This window comes from Trichosurus vulpecula, chromosome 1 (assembly GCF_011100635.1).
Source record: "Trichosurus vulpecula isolate mTriVul1 chromosome 1, mTriVul1.pri, whole genome shotgun sequence".
NCBI classification, from domain to species: domain Eukaryota; kingdom Metazoa; phylum Chordata; class Mammalia; order Diprotodontia; family Phalangeridae; genus Trichosurus; species Trichosurus vulpecula.
In genome coordinates, this window is record NC_050573.1 from 538,223,567 (window position 1) to 538,239,134 (window position 15,568).

The window sequence follows — 15,568 nt, forward strand, 5'->3', positions numbered from 1 at the left end:
CCCTTTCCCTGATTGAATGGCTCCTCCCAGAACCTCTACTTAAGGGAGCCCAGACCAGACAAGTCTTATTCCTTATTGCATTCCAGGACTTTCATCTTAGCCCTGGCATCTTTGTCTCTCTTCCTCCCTCTTCCAGTCTCCACCTTCCTTTCCTTCCTCCCATTAGAATGTAAGGTCCTTGAGGGCAGCAACTGTCTTTCTTTTTGCTTGTATTTGTACTCCCAGCTCTTAGCAAGTACCTGGCACACAGTAAGTGCTGAATAAATGCTTGCTGACTGACTGACGTCATCTTTCGTAATTTTGGAATGAACAGTTTCAGTTGAATAATGAGGTTGGTCCGATTTCAGGGTTTAAAAGAGTGAGGTCAGAAGAAAAGAAATGCAGACACCAATTACAGATGATTGTATCAAGAAGTTTAGCTTAGAAGACAAAGTGATACAGGGCAACAACTGGCATGACAGAATCTCATAAGAGTTTTGTTGTTTTATTAAAGAATGGGAACCTTGGATGTATTTTTAGGCAAAAGGGAAGGTGTCAGGAGATAGGAAGGTTTGAAGATTAGGGAGTAAAATAATGCTGGGAGCAATCTCCTGTAAAGAGGAGGGGATGGACCAAGGGTGCATGGAGAGGGGTTGGCCTTGGCAAGTAGAAGGACCTCCTCATAAGGACTGGAGTAAAGGAAGGAATAGTAGGGGAAGATGTCAGAAGAATGTGAAATTAGGAGGAGGGATAAAGTGAGGGCTCCTGGCAAATGGGGGGCAGGGGAAAAGGGTGAGGCAAGGAAGGCACATCAGAAGCTATGAATCCCAAATCTAGATTTCTGTCCATGATCTCTTAAGCTCCAGGACTCCAGGGCTCAGCAACACAGTGGAAAGAGGAACAGGCCTGAAGTCAGAAGACCTGAGTTCAAGCGTGACCTCAAACATTCTTTGAAGTCACTGTGTGAGAATGGGTAAGTCATTTAACCTGTTTGCATCAGTTTCTTCAACTGTAAAATGGGGATAAAACAGCACCTAACTCACAAAACTATCGTAAGGATCAAACGAGAGGATACTTGTAAGTGCTGACACAGTTTTTGGCACAAGTTCCTCCCTCCCTCCAGCTCTGCCCAGAACTATCACTGACAACTTATGTTTGAAAATAACTAAACTTGAACCTCCTTCTGACTTCATTTTTGTCAGCAATACCACTATAACCTAGTCTCCAATCTTTGATACTTTAATTTTTATATTCGACTCTTTCCCCTTTCTTTATTTCCAAGCAGTTATCAAGTTCTAAAGAACCTCCATAATATCTCTTGCATCTCCGTGCTCTTCTCTGTTCCCATTATCATTCCCCCTCGTACAGGCTCCTCGCTACCACCCATTTGGATTACTTCAATACTTTCCTTCCATCCAATCTTCACGTATGACATACTCTGCATATTTATCACTTCCCTGGTCAAAAATCTTCACTGGTTCTTATCAATGAGAGTGCAAATTCCTTGGTTTAGCACTCCAGGCTCTGATGCCACCCTTTACTTTACTTTACTGTCAACTTTACTCCATAACACCGAGATTATGCTTTGTTTATTGAATATGCTCCTGCATCTTTGCTCATACTGTTGTCATGCCTTAAATATCTGTCTTTCTCTTTTCTTTTCATTTATTGAATGGTGACCCATACTTTAAAACCCAGCTCAAATGCTTTAAAAGCAATGGCTCTCCAAGTGTGGACAGATGAGCCCTTTGGTCCCTAGGACTTTTTTAGGGGAGAGGGGAAGAAAAAGGGGGTAATCTGTGAGGTCAAAACTATTTTCTTAAATAATATTTTATTTTCCTGTTAAAATGGTCTTCCCTTTTTCAATTACATATCTGATAGAGGCCAGGTATTTTTTTCATTAACACTTCAATTGAAACAACTTATTGCAAAAGACTGAATGCAGAAGCAGATGAGATCAAATATATGATTTATTCCTGACCTTCATCATGCACTTGAAGTTCGGAGTATTCTGACAAAATACTCTACTGAGTGACAAATATTTGTAAGGTACTGGTCCTACCAATGTCATTACCTTGACCAAAAAAATCTTCAATGGCTCCCCACTGCCTACTGAGTAAAATATAAACACCAGTTTGTCATTCAAGACCTTCCATAATTTGATTCTAATCTACCTTTTCTAGTCTTACATCATGGTAGCCAAATTGGCCTGCCTATCCTCCCCTGCCTCTGAGCTTTTCCCACATTATCTATTATGAATAGATTTCTCCCTTAGGGGAAGAAGGAGTACATTCAAGGCATGAGTGAGACACTTTAAAGGTGCAAAAAAAAGCAGACAGAGTTGTGTGTAAGATAGTCTGTATGGACTGCAGAATTCATGAAAGAGAATGATGTATAATAGGATTGAAAAAGCAGTTTGGAGCTAGAGGGCTTAAAGGGTTTTAAAGCTAGACACAGGAGCTTATCTCTCATCCCAGCAGCAACAGGGAACCACTGAAGTTTACTGAGTAGAGGCAGGAAGGCCCATTAGGAACTTAGGGCAATAATCAAGGTGAGAGGAGACAGGACCTGACAGAATGTTTGACTAAGTACGTACAGAGAAAGAGATATTACTAAAGAAGTGACAAAATCTGTCAACAAATGGATATAGAGTATGAGGAAGAGTGTGGAATTGAGGATGAAGCTAAGACTGAGAGAACCTGGGTGCCTAGAAGGATAGTGGTACTCTCAGAAGAGATTGGGGCATTTGGAAGGAATAAGGACAGGTTAATGGGAAAGTTGGGTTCAATTTTGGATATGCTGATTTTGAGATGTCTGTCAGCCATCTAATTGGAACTAATGGGAGATGCAGAACTGGAACTCTGGAGAGATTAGGACTAGACATAAACACAGACACACAGACACAGACACACACACATAGCTATAAGAGCCATCTGCGTAGATGATAACTGGATCCACAGAAGCTGATGAGGTCACCAAATAAAATAGGGAGAAGAGAGTTCAGATTAGACCCTTGGAGTAAATTCAGTTAGGGTATACAATATAGATAATGAACTGTCAATGGAGACTGAGATGGAGAAGTAATAGAACCAAGAGAGACAGCAGTGTCATAAAACCCAGAGAGAAAGAGTGTACACAAGTTGATCAGCAGCATCAAATGGTACAGAGAGATAAAGAAAGATGAGAGTTAAAAAAAGGCCATAAGATAAGGCAATCAAGAGCTCACTGATGACTCTGAAGAGAGGAGTTTCAGTTGAATAATGAGGCTGGAAGCCAGACGGCAAAGGGTTGAGAAGTGAGTGAAAGAAGGGAAAGTGGAAGCATTCTGGCTGTGAAAGAAAAGGAAAATATAGAACAAGAGCTTGAGGGAATGGCTGTGTATAATCTGTTTTTCCCAAGACTGGGGAAGGAAACTTGGGAATGTTTATAAGCAACAGAAGGAAAAGGAAAAACAGAATACTGTGATGGAGTGGATGATTCTGGGGGACAATCTGATGGAAAAGACCGGAGGGGATGAAATCAAAGATGAAGGATTTTGCTCTGATGAGAAGGGTCATCACTTCATCAGAGACTGGAATAAAAGAAGAGAGAATAAGGGATGATACCAAGATTTGATATGCAGAGAAAAGGGAGTTCACTATGAATGGTCTATTTTCTCGGGAAAGGATGAAGTAAGGTTCTCAGCTGAGAGCGAGAAAGGGGTCCAGAAAAGGTTTAAAAAATTCTCTGTGGGGACCCTGACAGAGAATTAAAAGGCAAAAGGCAAAAGAATGTGACAGAGAGTGTACTGAGCATAACAGGTTCTTAATACATGCTAGATGCCTATTCAAAACCATTTCTATAGGCCAGCTCAGAGGATAAACAAGTTTAAAGCAGTTATTCTCCTCTAATGGATAACAACTGCCTTGTAGGTCTAAAATATCAAGTGAAGAAGATAAATTATTTTAAATCTGGGTGTATTGCACTTCAAGACAGGAATCAAATCAAAACAATCTACCCAATTCTGGAAAAATATCTGTATCCCTAAATCTGTGGATGGTAGTATCAATTATTAGAGTTAGGACTGGGTATCATCAAACTCACTATGATCGTGCAACTGACAGAACAACAACGGATGCATAAAATATCATGGCATTTCCTTTATATGTGCGGAGGACAGTGGTTAAGAGTCAATTGAAAAGAAAAAATATGAAAATGGCCAAATGTTTTCCTTATTCCCCTCTATAAAATATTAAATGACCCATTCAGCAAAGCCCTAATGAATAAGGAAATTCTGGAAACAATAAGTGCTATGTATTGCTATTCTAGATCCTGCCTCCACCCCCAAAGCCCCAATACCTGCAACCCTGTGGCCTATGTGTATCTTCTGCTTTTTGTCAGTTGTAACTCAAGATAAAATCAATTATTGCATTTGTGCACAGAGTAGGCATATGGAAAATGCACTGTTTTATACTCACTGACATTATAACAGATAGAAGCTATCTGAAGAATGTAATTTTGTCTCCTGAGGCTTAGAAGTGCTGTTCATAAATAAAGAAATCATAGAATTAGCACTTCTCATGTAAAGTTGACAAGTTTATTCCTTGCAAAACTAGGAGATATTTACTGATTGTTACAAGAATTGGGACATCCTTTTTCCTAAAAATATCCAAACTCCAAACTAGTACCTTTTCTTCAGCTGTTAAGTGATTTCAACTGGAAGTACATAATATACTAAAAATAAATGTAATCTATAAAGCAGCAATTATTTGGTGTGATTTAAGGATCAAATGCCGCTTCAAAGACAGTACAACAACCCAAATGCATGAATTTAACATTACAGAAAAAATATGCATAAATCATAATTAACATTTACCTGCCTGGTAGGTGGCAGGATTTTTTTCCTCTCTCCTGATGAAAAGAGCAACAGCTTCAGGATGCTAGCTCACTCATCAACCATTTTTATGAAACTAAGAGAAGGCTGCTTTGTGACTGTGTGCTCAGTCCACCATCTCTCACTATTTATTTCTTTTAAAAGCCTGTAGTATTGGTGTCAACACTGTACATTTTAGCTAATCGCCTAAACAAACTTCGCTGTGAAATGCTCATGCCTGAAGTTATTGGCATGATTACCAGTTTAAGCCCAGAATGAGTTCATTAAAGTCTCTTAAATCACTCTTTATGCATGGTAAATAAAACTTCGATTCACTGCTTAGTCATGTCTTTCTTGCCCTTTTCCACTAGCAATGTACAAAGCCAACACAGAAAAGATAACCGACAGCACTATGACTGTTTATAATCAATTAACTGGGTTTTTTTTAATTAATGTTTAATTATTTCTTTGAATTCTATCCTCTATCTCAAAATGTTCAGTCATATTTTGCCACCATAGAACTTGAGCACTTCAACTTTTTTTTAATGTTTTTTGTTTGGCACCAATGAAATCAAAGGAGTGGCCATGTTTTAGTGGACTGTCCCAGTGCAACCATCTTATTTAAGAGTTAACACCTTTAAGGTCCTGCCCTCCTGCTGATCCACTACATACATACTGCCACACAGAGGCAAAGAGAAATCTATCATTTTTAACCCCTAACATATAAAAATAACACATAATTTTCATGCCTAAGAGGTATGATGACCATCAAAAGAAACTAACTAAACTTGAAAGAGAATTCTAACAAATTTGTCCTGGAGGTCCAATAAAATACAAACATTATTGCTTTGTGAAAACTCTTCTGAATAATGAGAAAAAGCTTAAATATATTACTGTTGCAGTTCCTCATTTACTTTACCCTATAATCATTTCTAATTTACTTTCCTGAAACTAATTGTGTTAATATAATTCATATTCCTTTTTACTTTGAAGGTGCAAAACTGTGTGTCAACAACATCTACTGACAAGAAATCTGTTCTTTTAACTTTTCCCACATGTAACAGTTACAAGAACCCTAAACCTCTTTGCTTCTCACATTTCTTCACATAGTCCAAGTTTTTTAGCTAGGTAATTATCAACGAATTTATAATTTTGATTCTTAGGAAAGGATTAGAGACAATCAGATGGGAAAATTATTCTTGCTCCTCAAAAGATGTATTTCATTTTGACAACCAAAATGCCTGGCTGTTCTAAGTCAATACAGAACTTCAGAAAGGCATTTTGGGCTTCTGTTGATATCATCAGTAATGGGCAGTGGAATAAAACTATACCTTGCAGAATTAGAGTCATAAGGGTCCTAAGAAGTTATCTAGCACAAGCCCCAATCAAACCATGAAATTCTGGTTACAACATCTCTGACAAATGGTTAGCTAGTGTCTGTTTAAAGAAACTCACAGCCCTTTAGCACAGTTCCTTTCCTTTTGGGACAGCTTTTGTAAGGCTGTCCCAAAATTCATCATGTTGAGCTGAAATTGATTTCCCCATATCTTCCACCCACTGTCCAGGTCACTGTCTAAGGTCAAGCAGAACATAACTAATTCCCCTTTAAAATGATACACCTTCAAATATTTGTATATCATAATGTAATTCCCATCCTACTGAGTCTTCTCTATTGATCCCCAATTCCTTCAACTATTTCTCATATGGAATGGTTCTGAGTCCTTTAACTATCTGGATCCATCTCTTCTCTACATACTCCAGCTTTATAACGCACCTTAAAAACACAGTACACAGAACTGGACATCAGCTCTATGGTAAAATACAGAAGGATAGATGACTGTATCCCTCACTCTGAACTCTAAGCCTGTATTAGCTTCTTTGGCTTCCACATGTCATTGTGGGTTCACATTGAGTTTTTTCATTGTCTACTAACATGCTGAAGCCATTTCAGATGAACTGATTTCTAAAAAGAACTTCTTCCTCCAAAGGTAATATGGTTGATTTTCTTAACCTAAGAGAAAGATACCATGTTTGTCCCCTACAAAGTTTCAACTTGTTATATTTTGCCTCACATTCTACGCTATTAAGATCTTTCTTGAATCTCAATTCTATCTCTCCCTTCCAACTAGTCATCCACAAATGTGATAAGGGTTCTTAGGTTTCATCCACATTTTTTTTCAAAGTGTTGAACAGTAGAAGGCCAAGATAGAGCTAGGTGGCACACTTATAGAGATTTCAAATCAATCAGAACCTATTAAGCACTTCTTTTTGATAGGCACTACAAAATACGATGTCTGGCAAATAAGCACTAAATATTCAAAGACAAAAATGGAAAAAGTCCTAGACCTCACCAGGAGCAAGTAGTGGAAAGGAAGATCTCAATATCACTATACAAAATAAAAACAAGGTAATTTTGAGACGGAGGTACTATCTGAAGGAGGTACTAGTTGAAGGGAAGGGGAAAGTCTTCAAGTAGGAGGTGGTACTTGAACTAAGCTCTCAAGGAAATCAAGGATTCCCAGAAGCAGTGTGTTCCAGGCATGGGAGACAGATAGCACAAAGGCAGGGAGACATATCATAGGATCATGGATTTGGAGCTAGAAAAAAATCTTAAGAGGCCTTAAATACATCCCCATCATTTTACAAATGAGCAAACTGAGACTGAGAACGTTAAGTGCTCTGTGTGAAGAACAGTTAGGAGGGTAGTACAGGTGGACCACAGAGTACATGAAAGGAATAATGTGAAAGAAAACTAGAAAGGCAGGAAAGGGCCAGGTTGTAAAGAGTTTTAAATGCCTAATCAGTTTATATTTGCCCCTAAAGGTAACCAAGAAGACACTGGAGTTTACTGGGTAAGAGAAGGGCGTGGTCAGATATATACTTTAGAAAATACAATTTGAGGGGCAGCTGGGTGGCGCAGTGAGTAGAGCACTGGCCCTGGAGTCAGGAGGACCTGAGTTCAAATTTAACCTCAGACACTCGACACATGTACTAGCTGTGTGACCTTGGGCAAGTCACTTAACCCCAACTGCCCTGCCAAAAAGCAAAAAAAAAAAAAAAAAATACAATTTGACACCTAAAAAGGAGGACAGATTAGAGTGGAGAGAGACCTGAGGTAGAAAACCAATTAGAAGACTACCACAATAATCCAGAGAAGACATGATGAAAGCCTGGGTGACTGTATTAACAGAGAGAAGATGCCGTAGTAGCAATTTAGATTTGAAGATCTTTCCCACCCATTAATAAGCCATGCGACCTGCTTATGTCACAGGATGCCTAACTCATATGGTGGGAGGAACTTCCTGACAAGAAAAGGAAGTTAAATCACAGGAAATGCTGAAAGAGAGAGAGAGAGATAGGGGGAGGGAGGGGAAGAGGAAGGGGGAGAGGGAGAAAGAGAAACAGAGCGCGAGCGCGAGCAGTTGTGGCTGCTGATGGCCATTATGATAGAGCTGAACAGACTGTGAGGATAGCTGTGCTGTACCTGTTTTGGGATGGCGCGCCTCCACATTGTGATATCGTGTATGGAATGTTTTACTGCTCTGACAGACTGGATAAATGGCTGAGGGATATGGTTCTCTGGGGAACCTCTTCTACCTTCTATGTGGAGAGTCTCGTATACTTTGCGATACAGAACCACAAAGGTATTTTGAGAATTATCATCTACCCTGTTGTTATTGCCTTACTGATACAGACACAAAATATGTTTTGGTGAAAAAACAGCATCTGGCAAATAACTTTATGTGGGGTGAGCAAAAGAGAAGTCAAAGATGACACCAAGATCACAAATCTGGGTGACTGAAAGGATGGACATTCTGCTCCTCCCCATGCCTAAGTAATAGGCAAGTTCAAGAAGGTATTAGAACGGTAAGTGAGGGTGGGGGGACAGAGACAAGTTCCATTTTGAACATCTTGAGTCTAAGATGCTTCTGGGACATTCAGTTCTGAACATTCAACAGTCAGTTGATGATACAGGACCAGAGTTCAAGAAGGAGCAGAGCTCTGAGAACTATTTGCATAGAGATGATAATTAAAAACCACAGGGAGCTGATGAGGTCACCAAGAGTAAGTGTTGAAAAAGAAAAAAAAAAGAGAGCAAACCCAAAATAGAGCATTGGGCAACAACCGCCAATAAAGGGAATGGTATTCTTCATCATCCCGCAAAGGAGATTAAGATAGAGCAGACAGGAAGGAAGTCCAGAAGACAGCAGGGTCACAAAAAACCAGAGTATCCAGGAGGAGAGTGTATGCAATGTCAAATGCTGCAGAAAAGTCAAGAAGAATGAGTACTGAGAAAGGGCAGAGGTCCTTGGTGACAACAGAGAGAGGAACATCAAATGAATGATGAGGTTTGAAACCAAATTACAAAGATTGAGAAGTGAGAGCAAAAAAATGAAGCAGAGGCAACATGTGTAAACAGCTTTTTCTAGAGATTTGGATGAGAAGCTAGGGAGAGATATAGGATAACAGACTAAGAAAATGACAATCTTCCCCTCCACCCCTGCCTCCATCCTGCAACTGATGTGGTTTGTAAGCAGCAATGAACGAGTCAGTAGAATGGGAGATTGAAAACTGGAGAGGATAGGTGATTGTGACTGACAATCATTGACCATTCAGTCAATAAACCAATTATGAACCCAACCAACTACACTATCGTCTAGTCTACAACTTGCCATCCTGTTCACAGTGATACCTCAAAAGATTTTGCCAGATGGCTCATTAAAACCCAGAGAGATGATGTTAACTATGACATAACTCTTTCTTAATGGAACTCTGCAGGATCAAAGTGAATACCTTTTTACCTTGTAAAGAGACAAAGGGAAGCAAGGAGAAAAACAGCTCACCTGAACCAATGCTTCCTTCATCGCAGTCCAGTTGGACACTCTCCAAGCACACTCCAGAACGAGATAAGGATTTATATGCCCTTTTGACTGGCCATATTCTGTCAAAGCTTCCCACTGGTTCAACTCTTTAGAGCAGCTATAAAAAAAAAAATTCAATGGTTCTATTAAGTTCATAGACCAATTCAATCAATGTTAAGAAAAAACTATTTCAAACTATTTCATATTTTCCAAAGCTGGGCGGGGGGAGGATAGGGAGAGGTGGTAGGGAGAAGTGGAGGAAACACTACAAAAACAAACAAATAGGCATCCTTTATTACAATTAAGTACCTAAAACCATAAATAAATTTTTCACCTTTTGAAAGTGAATCTGCATGCCGTTGGTAATTAACTACATGATACCCTGAAATAGTTACGAACAAACTTTAAAGTTATACTTTGAACTGTCTATATCACAAATATCCAAGGAAAGTTTCCACCAATTATCCAAAAGGTAATTAGGCTGTACTTAGGGAGTCCCTCCCCATGTCCCCTTTTACAATCCATTTCAAGGAGAAGCCAGACCCATTTAGAATTTTAAAATTTTCATTTTAAATTTTTCCTGCTTGTGCCTGCCAGGACTTCCAGTTACCCAATACCCAGCAATAATAACTGCCACAAGGCTGGGCAGAACCTACTACTCCCCTGCCTTCTCCCTATCCACTGATACTTTGCCTGGATTCATTCCCCTATAAGAGAGAGAATAATCCAATTTTCTCTTACTCTACCCAACCTAAGGACTCTGAACCCTGGCTACTGAAGAGCAAACACCTTAACTCCTGAACTCAACTACCTGCTCCCTCATTCCCATTCACCTCAACCCTACTGCTACAATGCTTCCCTCTAGACATACCTGCCTGACCTTCCCACTCTAACTTCAGGATTTTCCTCTCTATAATTAACAAACTTTCTTTTAATTTGTTAACAATCTGTCATAGCTGACAAAAAGCCCGCTTGAGGCCAGATAACCTGGACTGAAGTTATACCTCTGACACGTACAAGTCAGAAACTATAGCCCAATCACTCAACCACCCAGTGCCCTCAGCAGCTCTCAGACTAAATTTCAGAGACACCATTGACCTACAATAGTAGAGGAGTTTCCTCACCCAGGAGTTCTGTATCCCAGCGAAATCTCAGATTCAGTCCCCGTCCCTTCCTTTCTCTTGCTCCTCCTTCCACGTTCTGGCACTCACCCCACCCCCAGATGACACTGGATCTATCGCTGTGCTCTCTAGGGCTACTTGTGCTTTTTTTCATACCCACTTACTCACAGGTCCTAATGGGGGAATCAGAATACTTACTATCTGCTGTTGCCACTTCTACACCCTCCTTCTACTTCCATCGCTCAGAAACTTCTGTGCCCCTCCCTCTTCAAGGTTAATATTATTTAAATTTATCACTCAATTCAGGACCTGCTTGTTATCTACTGGCCACCCCCCAATCTCAATAAGTACAATGACTAGCTCAGTGTCTCCCTCTCCACTCCAACTCCTACCCTCATACTATGAGACTTCAACTTAAATGTTGAGCCTCCCAGTTACTCACCTTTTCAATTCAAGCTCCAACTTGTGTATACCCAGGGACGGTCATGCCCTTGACCCTGCCATCACTAAAAGGATTCGATTTCCATGTCCGAGAACTCCAAAATTCCTTTATCCGTTAATAACATTTTATCTTTCCTTCTTGCCTTGCCACACTTAACCCTAGTCTTCATGTTCATCTTGACCTACAGTATATATAGTTTCCATAGTTTTCCAAGCTATCACTCCTGGTCCGGCTACATCCACTCTCTTTCCAATCTCTACCTCTCAGTGAACCAGTTAACTCTACATCATCTAATATTCTTAAATATCATGTACTCTTGTCCTACTGCTGAACATGACCTGCCAGACCTCAACTCTAGATAATATCCACCACTGTCCTTTGTTCCCACTCAGTAAAGTTAAAGGGAGTCCTGAAATCATACTCACCAGGTCTACTCAATTTCTCCCCAATTAATTGTCTATCACAAAGAGGGAGAACAACACAGCTATTCCAAAACTTCTCTATTCTCCTTAAGCACCCCACTGGCATTCCCTTTGCCACTGTCTTAGTTGAAGACTTCAACTCATACATACAGAAAAACAAAAACCTGAGCCTGGGTGCTGAAACTGGAGAGCTCCCTCTTTTCCCTTTTTCATCTCACATCCCTCTGACATCCCCCACTATCTCCTCCTTCACTTCAGTGTCAGATGATAAGGTGACCCTTCTCTTTTCCAGGGTTAATGCCTTTACATGTACTCTTGATCTTATCCTGTTTTCTCCAGCAGATTATACCTATTATAATCTCTATACTCTCACCAATCTTCAATCTCTCCCTACCTACTGCTTTCTTCCTTGCTGCCTACAAACATGCCCAATTCTTTCCCATTCTTAAAAAATCCTCACTAGCCCCTATCATATGCACTAGCTCTTAATCCAAATCTCATCTCTCCTTCTCTACTAAACTCAAAAAAGCCATCTTCCTCACAACTGGCAAAAAAAAAAATCTCAATAAGCTCCCTATTGCTTATAAGATCAAATATAAACTCTTCTGTTTGCCAGGTATAGCACTTCATAATCTGCTTTCTTCCTATATTTCCTATCATGTAGAGATCACTCCTCCTCGATACACTCTACAGTACAACTACACCATCCTACCCGCTGTTCCTCAAAAGAGACATTCCCATCTCCCGGGACTTTGAACTAACTGCCAAGTCTGAAGCACTTTTCCCTCCTCTACTTAGGATCCCTCAACTCAAATGCCATCTTCTACTAAAGGCTTTTCCAGGCCCTCCAGCTACTCATCTACTCCCCTATGGCTACCTTCCAGCTATTCTGTCTGTACCACGTATATATCTATTTACGTACAAGTCATCTCCTCTATAAAAACAGTAAAATCCTTGAGGACAAAGCTTTTTTTTTTTGCTTTTTCTTTCTATGTTTAGTGATTATTACAGAGTCTGTCACAGAGCAAGAGTTTAATAAATGTTCTCTCATTAACTGATAGGATCTCAAACAGTTCTAATAAATAGTATTTTTAAGGAAGGAAATTGTTAAACGACACCAATCTTGGAGGCTTACCGAATCCAGTGGTCTTCCCAAAGCTGATATTCTGGGAAGATAGCGGGAGATGCGTTATTCCTCTCATGTTCCTTTTTGGCCTTTTCCATTGCTTTTTCATATGATTCTTGTGCCTTAGAAAAAAAAGTTTCTATTAGTTTTGGTATCTGACCTAATTCCAATCATGATTTAAGTAAGAGTGGAAAGACTTTTCAACTTCAGTCAATTCAATTGTTCTGAAACAACAAAAACATGGCTTCCCTACTCCCTTCTCATTAACCTAGGGCCTCTCTTTTTCAATTCACTATTCAGAGAAAGCCTCCAAAAGAATATAAAAATGGTCAGAGAGAGAGCAAGAGAGTGTCTAATTTTTCAGGAACACAAGAGAAAACAAAGATAAATTATTGAAGTTCTCTATTTTATTACAATGTGAAAGAAGGCAGAATTTCCTAAGTAAATTCCTGGCATTGTTATATTAAGGAATCTTGAGCACTTTAAGGGGGAGGTTTTCTTGATAATGCTCTCTCCTACTTCTTTTCCTACCCTATCTGATCACTTCTTTTCTGTCTTCTTTGCTGGATCTTCATCCACATCACACCTGCTAAGAGTAGGGGACTCCAAGACTCCGTCCTTCACCAAACCCCACCCCCTCTAGACTATTTCACTTGATGATTTCTTCAGCTTCCGTGATTTCAATTATCTCTAAGTAAACGAATTTCGGAGCTACTTGTCTAGCCCTAACACCTCTCTTGTCCTCCAATATCATATTTCCAACTGCTTTTTTAAAAAACTTGTGCTGTTGCCCTGTAGACACCTCAAATTAAGCCATGTCCAGAACTGAATTCTTTCATCTTTCTCAAAAAATTCTCCCTCCTTCCTCTCTGCTCCAAACTTCCTTATTATTACTGAAAGCACCACCATCCTCCCAGTCACCCAGGCTCACAACTTAAGTGTCATTCTCAACTCCTCTCTCTCACCCCCCATATCCAATCTGTTACCAATTCCTGTTGATTCAACCTTTGTAACATCTCTCATAAATCCCCACTTCTCTGCTCTGGCACTGCCACTATCCTGGTGCAGTTCCTTACCACCTCACACCTAGATTACTGCAACAGATGATTGGCTGGACTCTCTGTCTCCAGTCTCTCCTCCCACTACAATATATCCTCCTGTTAGCTATCAAACTGATCTTCCTAAATGCAGTCTTGATCATGTCACTTCAGTATTCAACAAGCTCCAATGGCTCTCTATCACCTCTACGACCAAATATAAAACAGTCTGTTTGGTTTTTAAGGTCCTTCATAACCTAACCCCTACATACTACCTGTCTTAGTACCTTCTTTCCCAACCTATACCTTATTCATCCCCCTCCCTGCCATACATTCTGTGATCCAATAATACTGGCCCTCTTACCATTCTTTGCACAAAAAAACATTCCTAGTCCGCCTTAACCTTAGTGTCTTCCCTCTGAGATCAGCTCCAATTTACCCTGTGATATCTGGTTTGTACACAGTTATCTGCATGCTGACTCCCCCTTTGTCTTTCTTTCTATCCCCAGCACTTAGCAAGTGCCCAGCATGTAACAAGTACTTGATAAACGCTAAGTGACTGAGCACAAAACTGCATGTCTGGACTACATTATAATGGTTTTGGCCTAAAGGCTTAGGTAAACAAATATAAATATGCAAGTAAAAATAAAACCAAAATGCAGTCCAACTGGAATTCCATATGGCTCAATATAAGTAATGATTTCAGACAAAACTATTTCTAGATCAGTGTCTAATCACAGCAAAGACAATTACATTTTAAAAGAATTCGTCCTACAAGTGTGTTTTTCTTACATTAAAATCCCATTAAAAAGGGTCCTTTGTACAGGTTGTTATCTTTAAAATAAATACGTCATGCACTTATTATGCACATAAATCACCAATCAACTACAAAATGCTAATTCTGTCAAGTAGTGATCACCTGCTCAAAGAATCCATGCTGCTCATATGCTATAGCTGTTGCTGTCTCTGGAAATTTGCACCGCTTTTGCCATAAACCTGCCCACATATCTTCCTCTTGTAACAGAGAATAAAGTTCAGCAAGGGAGTCCAAAATTTCCTAAAAACACATAAATAATCAATATATAGCTAAAAAGCTATGTGAGTCTTGGGGAGAAAATTTTTAAAATATAGCAATCTCATGGCAATTTCAGATTAAACCAATTTTAGAAATTTAGTTTAACTATGAATATCTAAGGAAAAAAGGAGGTTGGTTACTTACTTGTTGAGGTGGAGTTATACTCTCCTGCTCGTAAAATTCAGTTGTCTGTTTGGGTTTAATTTGAAGACTCAGACCTTTTTCAAAAGCCTGGTGCTCCAGCATTAATGTAGAACGGAACCAGAGATTATGGGTTTTTCCCAAGTATTTCAGGACACAGGGTCTGATAGGAATTGGAGGGACACACTGTGACATGGCTTCCACAAAACAGTTTAGAGCACTTGGCTGGCAATCTCTTTGGACTTGGTGACTACCACTGCATAAGAATGGACTTATTTCACCTGCAAGAGCCTGAAATAAAGGGATTGGTTTTTAGATCTTCTCTTAAAATCAATATACTGCCAACATCTCTTCTTTCACAAAGCCCTTATTTTTGATATTTAATATTTTTTGATCATTTGCTCCATTGCCAAGATTTTTAAAAAATCTACCAAGACTATTTTTCTTTCAGGGATATTAGCAATGTAAATGCTGAAGAAAATAAAATTTAAAAACAAGAGCTAAAGTTACA

At 39.5% G+C, this 15,568-nt stretch overlaps 1 protein-coding gene across 1 annotated transcript in view; it reads right to left on the minus strand.

Moving 5' to 3' along the window:
- The window catches only part of LOC118833954 (transformation/transcription domain associated protein), a 172,789-nt gene that overhangs the window by 69,540 nt on the left and 87,681 nt on the right, over positions 1-15,568 (minus strand). Inside the window, exons 55-58 of the mRNA XM_036741388.1 lie at positions 15,061-15,348; positions 14,761-14,898; positions 12,814-12,926; positions 9,676-9,811 (exon numbers count right to left, since the gene is read on the minus strand). Coding sequence (XP_036597283.1) covers positions 9,676-9,811; positions 12,814-12,926; positions 14,761-14,898; positions 15,061-15,348 — 675 coding nt within the window. The remainder of the gene's footprint in view (positions 1-9,675; positions 9,812-12,813; positions 12,927-14,760; positions 14,899-15,060; positions 15,349-15,568) is intronic.